At 40.5% G+C, this 11,219-nt stretch overlaps 1 protein-coding gene across 2 annotated transcripts in view; it reads right to left on the reverse strand.

Moving 5' to 3' along the window:
- The window catches only part of LOC139409060 (homer scaffold protein 3b), a 44,412-nt gene extending 35,208 nt beyond the window's left edge, over nt 1–9,204 (reverse strand). Inside the window, exons 1-2 of one of the 2 annotated variants that reach the window (XM_071153728.1) lie at nt 8,752–9,204; nt 7,083–7,132 (exon numbers count right to left, since the gene is read on the reverse strand). In XM_071153728.1, the coding sequence (XP_071009829.1) occupies nt 7,083–7,105 (23 nt within the window). In that variant the 5' untranslated portion in view covers nt 7,106–7,132; nt 8,752–9,204. The remainder of the gene's footprint in view (nt 1–7,082; nt 7,133–8,751) is intronic. The other variant, XM_071153729.1, reaches the window with a different exon arrangement.
- Between the last annotated feature and the right edge of the window lie 2,015 nt (nt 9,205–11,219).

An 11,219-nucleotide genomic window follows, 5' to 3' on the forward strand; every position in this document is an offset into this window, starting at 1 on the left:
TCACTTCTGTGGGAATCAGTGCATTTTTAGGGCAAATGGAAAAACGTGCTGGCATCAGGCCAGTCCATCAGTTTTGAGTCAGTAGTACTTGACAACAGAATGTAAAATTCTAGCCCAACAAACACCCTCTCAGTGAAAAACAAGTGCACAAAAGAAAGTCCATTGTGGTAAAATGCTCATTATCTCAATCAACATTACTCCTCATTACACGGACTTCAAATGTAAGTCAGTGTAAAACAAAAAGTACAACTCTGAACCTTTCGCAGTGAAGGCAGGTGATATTGATTGGTTCGTTCTGAAATCAGTAACTGCATTTACAGTGAAACAGCATTAGACATTAGCTTCTTGCTCACGTTCTAAGTTAAACTCTAAAACTCACTTTCTCAGTGACCCGTGGGTGTGTGGGTTCACCCAGAGACAGTGTCATCGCTGGCTAATCCACCTCACTTGGATCTTCATCTCATGCTTAAGCTCCCTCAGTAATTCATCTTCCAGAGTCACTGATCTGTAAAATGGCCCCCCTATGCGGATCAGCTGCCCAAAAATACCCATGAGTTATTCTGTGGTCTATGAAAGCATCAAAATAAGTTATCTGGAAGCAATAGCTCAGAAATATAAAACCAAGCTGTTCCAAACTACACGTGGTATATGTTACAAAGGACACATCTTCAATGGGGAAAACAGATGGCAGAATACCACAGGTAAACTCTGATACTGAAAAATAATTTGACCAATGATATAAGATTCTAAATGACCTACTTCATGCAGAAGTTCTGGGGTGTAAATATCCCCCATTATAATATCTCTGATTATTTGAAAAGATCCGATGATATAAAAAAAAAATAGCTGACTCCAAAACTGTGAAATCAATTAGGCTATTGTAATCTTGTGCCATATTTGAATGTAGGTAATAGAATAATGGGAGTTGTTTCGCAATGTTTTCCGCCGACACCTATATAAATGGCCCCTGAGGTAAAAAGACTAAAGTTGTTACCCCTGCTGTAAGCATTACGGGGATGACACTCAGGGGACTATGGTCATTTCCATGTAAAAGGACCCATGAGCAACAACGTGTGAAGTTTATAGGAGCATGACAAAGTGGGTGTCAAATGAAAGCTAAGAGTCTATATTTTGAGAGGTTAAGGCATAGATACATTTTTGAACCATTTCCAATCTAAAAATGAGTAATAAAGCAAAGGCTTTGATTTCTTGTTCAACTGATGGAAAAGGAGTCTTAGAAAACATTTACCCGAAAAAGTCTTAACCTCATAACAATGTTGAAGAATAAAAGACCCCGGCCAACTAATAAACACGTACAGCGCATTCGGAAAATATTAAGACCTCTTGACATTTTCCAAATTTTCTTACGTTACAGCCGTATTCTAAAACAGATTAAATTGTTTCCCCCCCTTTTTAGCAAATGTATAAAAAAATTGAAATATTACATAAGTATTCAGACCATTTACTTAGAACTTTGTTGAAACACCTTTGGCAGTGATTACAGCCTCGAGTCTTCTTGGGTATGACGCTACAAGCTTGGCACACCTGTATTTGGGGAGTTTCTCACATTTTTTTCTGCAGATCCTTTCAAGCTCTGTCAGGTTGGATGGGGAGCATCGCTGCACAGCTATTTTCAGGTCTCTCCAGAGATGTTCGATTGGGTTCAAGTCCGGGCTCTGGCTAGGCCCCTCAAGGACATTCAGAGACTTGTCCTGAAGCCACTCCTGAGTTGTCTTGGCTGTGAGCTTAGAGTCGTTGTCCTCTTGGAAAGGTGAACCTTCACCCCAGTCTGAGGTCCTGAGCGCTCTGGAGCAGGTTTTCATCAAGGATCTCTCTGTACTTTGCTCCAAGTCCTTAAGGTGCCTTTTGGCAAACTCCAAGAGGTGTCATGTGCCATTTACCGAGGAGTGGCTTCCGTCTGGCCACTCTAACATAAAGGCTTGATTGGTGGAGTGCTGCAGAGGTGGGGGAACCTTACAGAAGGACAACCATCTCCACAGAGAAACTCTGGAGCCCTGTCAAAGTGACCATTGTGTTCTTGGTCACCTCACTGACAAGGCCCTTCTCCCTGATTGCTCAGTTTGGCCGGGCAGCCAGCTCTAGGAAGAGTCTTGGTGGTTCCAAACTTCTTCAATTTAAGAATGATGGAAGCCACTGTGTTTTGGGGGATCTTCAATGCTGCAGACATTTTTTGGTACCCTTCCCCAGATCTGTACCTTGACACAATCCTGTCTCTTGAGCTTTACCACAGGTGGACTCCAATCAAGTTGTAGAAATATCTCAAGGATGATCAATGGAAACAAGATGCACCTGAGCTCAATTTTGAGTATCATAGCAAAGGGTCTGAATACTGTCATTATAGGGTATTGTGTGTAGATTGATGAGGGAAAAAATTATTTAATCAATTTTGGAATAAGGCTGCAACGTAACAAAATGTGGAAAAAGTCAAGGGGTCTGAATACTTTCCGAATGCACAGTATATTTAGTTGACATTTTTTTCTTGCCTCTAAGTTTAAGAATGCCTGATGCCTTCAAATTCCGTTACCAAAAACCCACACATCTTTAAGATATTTTGTCATTTATCTCCCTCATGAGGGTGGATAACAAAAGTTCACAGAAGTAAAAAGTAAAGGTAGACCAACCAAGTAGTTGGTGTTTTTACTGATACCAACTCAGTTTAAGAGATCTTAAGTGATTCAAATGGAAAATTCTGTTACCAAATCGGTAATTTGGTCAGTCTGCCCTGGCCTTGATTTCAAATGTTCACAGACGTCTGGACCGGCCCTTCATTTAGCCCAAACATAGACGTCCATGATTGGTTCAGATTAAAGGTCGACCGATTAATCGGAATGGCCAATTAATTAGGGCCGATTTCAAGTTTTCATAACAATCGGAAATCTGTAATTTTGGACGCCGATTATTTTTACATTTAATTAAAATAAAATAAAAATGACACACCTTTATTTAATCTTTATTTAACTAGGCAAGTCAGTTAACACATTCTTACTTTCAATGACGGCCTAGGAACGGTGGGTTAACTGCCTTGTTCAGGGGCAGAGCGACAGATTTTACCTTGTCAGCTCAGGGATTCAATCTTGCAACCTTATGGTTAACTAGTCCAACGCTCTACAGTAGAATTGAGTAGAGTTTAGTACAGTACACAGTAGAGCATACTAGAGTCGAGTACACTAATGTACTGTACTAAACTATACTCTCCTGAACTTTACTGTACTCTATTGTGCTCTACTTTGATGTCCAAACTTGTGGAACATAGACGTCTATGATTGGTTCAGATTTGGTCCTGTCTGGACCGACGTAGTTTGGTCGTTTGGTGGACGAGCTCTTTAAAAGAACAGCCAGTGTGTAGAATAATACCCAAATACGCAAAAGGAGGATATTGCATATTTCTACCTTTGTGTACCTATTTAGGATACATCACCATGAACTGAATTATACTCATAACCATAAATATGCATTTCTGTGTGGTACAGATCAGGGACCAATGATGAAATTCCGTAACCACAATTCTGTTACCGGATGTAAACCCACTTCACCTACATTAGTTCAATAACGAAAATTGAAAGAAATTCAAACTCAAGGTGTCATGTCATAGCTGATACCCCATTCATTCTGCAGACATCTTGAATCATAATTCTGAGCAGATATTTAACAACGTTTTTGGAAAACGTTGTCACATAAATTGTACCAAAATTCAGTTACGAAATTGTTAAGTAGTCCTTGTGAACAGTGTTATATGGTTTGTTAAACTTTAAAATCAATGTTTTTTGTTTGGCATACATTTGAGTCTCAGAGCAATTCTGTTACTGTGGAATTGCCCCTATTCCTTTCCAGAAACTTAGATTATTGTTTTTGTATAGAGAATAAAATGTGTGAGAGAAAAACTCATTTTGACTCTAGTTCTCCTTTAAGGGTTTCATTCCTATGACACCCTGAGAGTCGAGTGAACCTCACGCCAACATTCCTGAGCCAGCGAAAGTGTCCGGCCATTTCAGCAACATGACACTGCACAACTAAATACCAAAATAGCACAGTGGAAACGCTAACTCACTACTACTCAACAACAAGTAGACATCTCAGCTCACATATGGTCTTCTATCAAGGTGCTAAGGTGTTTCATTCTTTAATCCACACATTCCTCTCCAGGGACCAAATTAGGTTCTCATCAAATGGAATTCTCAACAATTTAAGAATGCTAACGATACAACATTGCCTTTTGCTAAATAATCTGGAAACATGTCAAAACCTTCTTAGCATCATCTTCACTTGTATTATGAAGTGCAGGCTCTTAACTTGGTCAGTAGGCTCTTGCATGTCTGACTGATAAAATGTTGTAGTCAAAGTGAAAGGAGAGAGAATATTACATGCATAAGCAATAGCAAAGATCCCAAAAACAGCAATTAGCAAGCACTTCCTCAACCTCAGAATTCCCATTGAGCAATAAGCTATAGATCACAAAAGACTATTTCATGGCATATATAATTTGTCTAATTTTACTCACGCTTGCACAACGCAACACAAATCCTATTTTTGGGACAACTGGTTTAGGCACAATGTCTTTGACACAATGCAATAATTTATGAGGACAATTTCAGGGTAAATGCATCTCAGTGCAGTAACCAAATCTCCAGAAAGTTCTGGGACACTGTAAAGTCCATGGAGAATAAGAGCACCTCCTCCCAGCTGCCCACTGCACTGAGCCTAGGAAACACTGTCACCACCAATAAAATCCACGATAATTGAGATTTTCAATAAGCATTTTTCTATGGCTGGCCATGCTTTCCACCAGGCTACCCCTACCCCGGTCAACAGCCCTCAGCAACTTGCCCAAGCCTCCCCCATTTCTCCTTCACTCAAATCCAGATAGACGATGTTCTGAAAGAGCTGCAAAATCTGGACCCCTACAAATCAGCCGGGCTAGACAATCTGGACCATCTTTTTCTAAAATTATCCGCCGCAATTGTTGCAACCCCTATTACTAGCCTGTTCAACCGCTCTTTCGTATCGTCTGAGATCCCCAAAGATTGGAAAGCTGCCACGGTCATCCCCCTCCTCAAAGGGGGAGACACTCTAGACCCAAATTGTCACAGACCTATATCTATCCTATCCTGCCTTTCTAAGGTCTTCGAAATCCAAGTTAACAAACAGATCAAGGCCATTTCGAATCCCACCGTACCTTCTCCGCTATGCAATCTGGTTTACCCACGCTCAAGGTCCTAAATAATATCATAACCGCCATCGCTAAGAGACAATACTGTGCAGCTGTCTTCATCAACCTGGCCAAGGCTTTCAACTCTGTCAATCACCACATTCTTATCGGCAGACTCAACAGCCGTGGTTTCTCAAAGGACTGCCTCGGCTGGTTCACCAACTACTTCTCTGATAAGAGTTCAATGTGTCAAATCGGAGGGCCTGTTGTCCGGACCTCTGGCAGAATCTATGGGGGTGCCACAGGTATCAATTCTCGGGCCGACTCTTTTCTCTGTAAACATCAATGATGTCGCTCTTGCAGCTGGTGATTCCCTGATCCCCCTCTACGCAGACGACACCATTCTGTATACTTCTGGCCCTTCTTTGGACACTGAGTTAACTAACCTCCAGACGAGCTTCAATGCCATATAACTCTCCCTCCGTGGCCTCCAACTGGTCTTAAATGCAATTCAAACTAAATGCATGCTCTTCAACTGATCGCTGCCCGCACCTGCCCGCCCATCCAGCATCACTACTCTGGACGGTTCTGACTTAGAATATGTGGACAACTACAAATACCTAGGTGTCTGGTTAGATTGTAAACACTCCTTCCAGATTCACATTAAGCATCTCCAATCCAAAATGAAATCTAGAATCGGCTTCCTATTTCGCAACAAAGCATACTTCACTCATGCTGCCAAACGTACCCCCGTAAAACTGACTATCCAACCGATCCTTGATTTCGGTGATGTCATTTACAAAATAACCTCCAACTCAGCAAACTGGATGCAGTCTATCACAGTGCCATCCGTTTTGTCACCAAAGCACAATATACTACCCACCACTGCGACCTGTATGCTCTCGTTGGCTGGCCCTCGCTTCATATTTGTCGCCAAACCCACTGGCTCTCGGTCATCTATAAGTCTTGGCTAGGTAAAGCCCCGCCTTATCTCAGCTCACTGGTCACCATAGCAGCACGCGCTCCAGCAGGTACATTTCACTCATCACCTCCAAAGCCAATTCCTCCTTTGGCCGCCTTTTTTTCCAGTTCTCTGCTGCCAATGACTGGAACGAATTTCAAAAATCACTGAAGCTGGAGACTCATATCTCTCTCTCCATCTTTAAGCACCAGCTGTCAGAGCAGCTCACAGATCACTACACCTGTACATAGCCCATCTGTAAATTGCCCATCCAAATACCTCATCCCCATACTGTTATTTTTTTTCTTCTCCTTTGCTCCCCAGTATCTCTACTTCCACATTCATCTTCTGCACATCTATCACTACAGTGTTTAATTGCTAAATTGTAATTATTTTGCCTTTATGTCCTATTTATTGCCGTATCTTACCTCGATTGCACACACTGTATGTTAACTTTTCTATTGGTGTTATTGACTGTATATTTGTTTATTCCATGTGTAACTCTGTGTTGTTGTTTGTGTCGCACTGCTTTGCTTTAGCTTGGCCAGGTCGCAGTTGTAAATGAGAACTTGTTCTCAACTGGCCTACCTAAAGATGAAATAAAAAATCCAGTTTGGACATTTTTTATTTGACCTTGATTTAACTAGGCAAGTCAGTTAAGAACAAATTCTTATTTTCAATAACGGCCTAGGAACAGTGGGTTAACTGCCTTGTTCAGGGGCAGAACGACAGACCTTGTCAGCTCGGGATTCGATCTTTCGGTTACTAGTCCAACGCTCTAACCACTGTAGGGGTTCTCATTTTTATCCCTGGATTAGAATATGATAAGAGCATACATGACGTGACAAGATGGGGCAATTGGGAGGGGAGACTTGTAGATTAGGGGCACATTTTTAGGGACAGGGCAAATGGACAATGAATTAGCACAACACATATGACATGTATCAATAATACCTTTCTCTGTGTGACGGATACATGTTTACAGCTCAGGGAAGGCTCCTTTTCTGTGATGGAAAAAGAAGGTAACACTTCAAATTAGACCTTTAAAAAAAAAGTGGAATAAACTTTAAAAATCACGGAGGTTTTTCAAGGTCAAATGAAAACAGCATGAGGTTATAATCGTTTTTCTTCTTTCCCAACCTTTGTCTGTAGTGGAGAACTATGGGAACTAAAGACAGCACTAGTTTCTCTGAAGCCGAGCTGACTGCATCCTTGCCCAGACATACTTACAATACACTAAACCCCTCACATTTGGTTTCCAAGGCCCTTCTTAAATATCACTAGTTAAATAATTCAAAGAGGCAACATAAATCTTTCAACTAATGATTTCACCATCAATGGAGCCTTTAACCCATGCATAGATGCTAACTACCTTTAGCTCCTATTGACAAAAGTATCCTCTGGCTGGGGAAGTTTCGTTAACAGCCCCGACGCTCGTTCTGAACGTCAAAACACTTCGCTTGTGGTATGTTTTTGGAAACATAATCGTTCATATCAGCGAGAAATACTAATAAGTAAAAAATACAAGTTAATTTATTACACCTTTATAGGCTTCCCACACAGCCATATTTCCATGTTACAGCGCTTGTGTACGGACAACAGACAAAGACAGAGGCAAAGACAGAGGCATAGCCTACCTGTGCTAATTAGCCATCTGCGTCTTCCGAACACCTGTGTGTAAACGGAAGACAGATGGCACAAAAGTGTTGTCCCTGAAAAATACTGTGTGCTGCAACTGTTAAAACAGTGTACAGTGAGTGTATATTTAGCATTTGTGAAAATATTTTGATGTGATATGAAAGTAGAGGTCTTTATGTTTCTAGATCCGTACCACTATTGAGAATCGATTCACATTTAAATGGAGTATTTGGCTGCCAGAGCCAATTCGCCTCTAAAAATAACATGTAAGGCCCTTGAAAGGAGTAACTTTAGGCTTCTTTAGTCCATTATTGAGCTATGGAGCCTTCAGCACAGCTTGACTATCAAATTATGAGGTGGCTTCAAAAGCTGTCTGTTACCAAGGTAAACATAAGTAAATATTAATTGGAGAAAAGGGCTAAGAATTAGAGTAAATTCTGAAATGCTAGGCTATTGCACCACACAATATAACCAAAGTCATCAACATTTCTGCGTATGTGAACTGTGGCATTTTAATCGGATTATTTCAACACATCAGTCAGTATAACATGTCTTTGACAGTGTGGAACAATGTAGCCATAGTCAAGGTGAACATTCATACAGTAGACTGAGGGCAACAACCATGCTGCTTAAAGGCTGACGGCGCTGAAATTAGGTCATAAGAAATATAAATAAGATTAAACCCTTCTTTCAAATAAGATCATTAAGAAAAGATTAAGACTTATGTACAAAAAATGTAAGAATTCAGAGATTTTTTTTTGGGGGGGGGGGGGGTCAATGCATGCATACATTACGCCCATACATTAGGGCGATAACATGCCACATCTTAAATCATATTTCCAATCAAATTCATACAAAAACATGGGTAATTTATACATACCACCCTGAACTCATCCCAAACTTCACTTTTTGTCTTTGCCTTTTCAAGAGATTGTAGAGAAAGCGCAACTTGATTTGAGAAACTATGAAGCTGCAGTGCACTCACCCCATATTGTTGAACGCTTTCCGTGTCCTTGCAGAATATAAATTCCAGTCTTATCTCAAGCGATAGGTAATGTCTTGCTCTTTGTCTCCGAATAGATGGTTAACAAATTGTCTCGAATGTCACTGTAAAGTGAATTCCTTTATAATTGTACAGTACGTTGCATTACATTTCTCTAACAGGAATACCGCAAACGTTCAGTGGGGGAAAAATGTACTTGAAAACATGTAATGTTTTCCCAATTGTAGTAGTTCTGTTGTTGGAAATCAATTAAAACAGCTTTCCTTTGTCCTTCGAATCCCGCTCTTTGTCGCTCTTCCTTTGTGGTGGCACACTAATCTTGTGATTTAACGCCTCTCAAAAACATGAGGGAACTATGTTCTACAAAAGTATAAATGCGTTCTGCCCCTGCTAAGTGTCAGCGCACGGTAATGAGATCCTTCTGCAGTTTGTTGTTTCCCCCTGCTCTGCCCATTCCGGTATCCCATTCAAGAATTGTCCTTGCTCAATGAGACAGAGACACTAAGTCTAACACCACCTACTGGCTGCTGTTTGACGAATCAAATTACATTGCCTCTAACCTAACCCACTTTAAGCCATTTGAAATGTGAAATATAATATTCTAATGGCTTGCAGGTTGTCTTGAAAGCACTCTCCCCACTTGTAATGAGGTTTGATTGACATAATGGGATTAAAATAAGTATATTTCCAGCGATTGATGGCTGAAATGAGGAATACATTCACATTATGGGTGTAAAAGTACATTGTAATTGCTGTTTGGAATAAAAAATGCTCTGCCTATTAAGGTAAACCTAAATCATACATTTTTTAAATTGCTGTACTTCGTACATTTTTCTCTCTCTCCTGTAGTCCCAAAAACTCCCCCTGAGCTGTCCTTGAAAGGTCCGTGTAAATGTCTCTGAAGCATTTTATTTTTGTCTTCCTTCAATCTCTAAGCTTTTGTGACATGTAGGTGCTCAAAATATGCTTGAAACAAGGTGTTCATATTATATTGGTGTGTATTTGGCATCATGTTGAAAACCTCCCTAAGGCATTAAAACAATATAGAAATACATCTTGTAAATCAGGTGCGTCAAACTCATTCCATCGTTTTCTTTTCTATTAAGACCTAGACAACCAGGTGAGGGGGAGTTGCTTCTTTTTCGATGAGGTTTAACGGCAGTTGGCATCCAATAAATGTTGCATTACCGCCACCTACTAGACTGGAGTATAACTCCCTTACACTTGGCTTTAAAAAAAAAAAAAAAAATCAACAAAAAAACACTAAAACAAATACCTTACCATCTAACGCTACACTCACAAAAAAAGTATGAATACCATACTCCACTATTTAAATCTATTTAGTCCTACAGCCTGAAAGGATGGGACACTACCACTTAACACACCCTGTAACTCTTCTGATGGCAAGTCTCTTACACCCTAATACCTCTCTGCAGCTGCCACCACAACCTCTATTTTTTTTTTACAACTTACGTTCCATCCCTGCAGTACAGTTGAGAACCATTACTATAAATGCCAAAAACTGGTACAGATCTACTATTTCATTTCACCTTTATTTAACCAGGTAGGCCAGTTGAGAACAAGTTCTCATTTACAACTGCGACATCGCCAAGTTAAAGCAAAGCAGTGCAACAAAAACAACACAGAGTTACACATAAACAAATGTAGTTAATAACAGTAAGTAAAAATAGACAAATCTATTCTATGTACAGTGTACATAGAGGTAGGCAATAATTAGGCACTTACAGGCAAAAATAATTACAATTTAGCATTAATACTGGAGTGATAGATGTGCAGATGATGATGTGGAAGTAGAGATACTGGGGTGCAAAAGAGCAAGAGGATAAGTAATAATATGGGGATGAGGTGGTCGGGTGTGCTATTTACAGATGGGCTGTGTACAGGTACAGTGATCGGTAAGCTGCTCAGACAGCTGATGCTTAAAGTTAGAGGAGGAGATATAAGACTCCAGCTTCAGAGATTTTTGCAATTTGTTCCAGCCATTGGCAGCAGAGAACTAGAAGGAAAGGCGGCCAAAGTAAGTGTTGGCTTTGGGGATGACCAGTGCAATATACCTGCCCATTCTTCAAGGCAAAACTGCTCCAGCTCCTCCAAGTTGGATGGGTTCCGCTGGTGTACAGCAATCTTTAAGTCATACCACATATTCTCAATTGGATTGAGGTCTGGGCTTTGACTAGGCCATTTCAAGTCATTTAAATGTTTCCCCTCAAGTGATGTATGCTTAGGGTCATTGTCCAGCTGGAAGGTGAACCTCTGTCCCAGTTTTATTTTACCTTTATTTAACTCGGCAAGTCAGTTAATAACATATTCTTATTTTCAATGACAGCCTAGGAACAGTGGGTTAACTGCCTTGTTCAGGGGCAGAACAACAGATTTTTACCTGGTTGGCTCTGGGATTCGATCTTGAAACCTTTCGGTTACTTGTCCAA

The sequence above is a fragment of the Oncorhynchus clarkii genome, chromosome 5, assembly GCF_045791955.1.
Source record: "Oncorhynchus clarkii lewisi isolate Uvic-CL-2024 chromosome 5, UVic_Ocla_1.0, whole genome shotgun sequence".
NCBI lineage: Eukaryota > Metazoa > Chordata > Actinopteri > Salmoniformes > Salmonidae > Oncorhynchus > Oncorhynchus clarkii.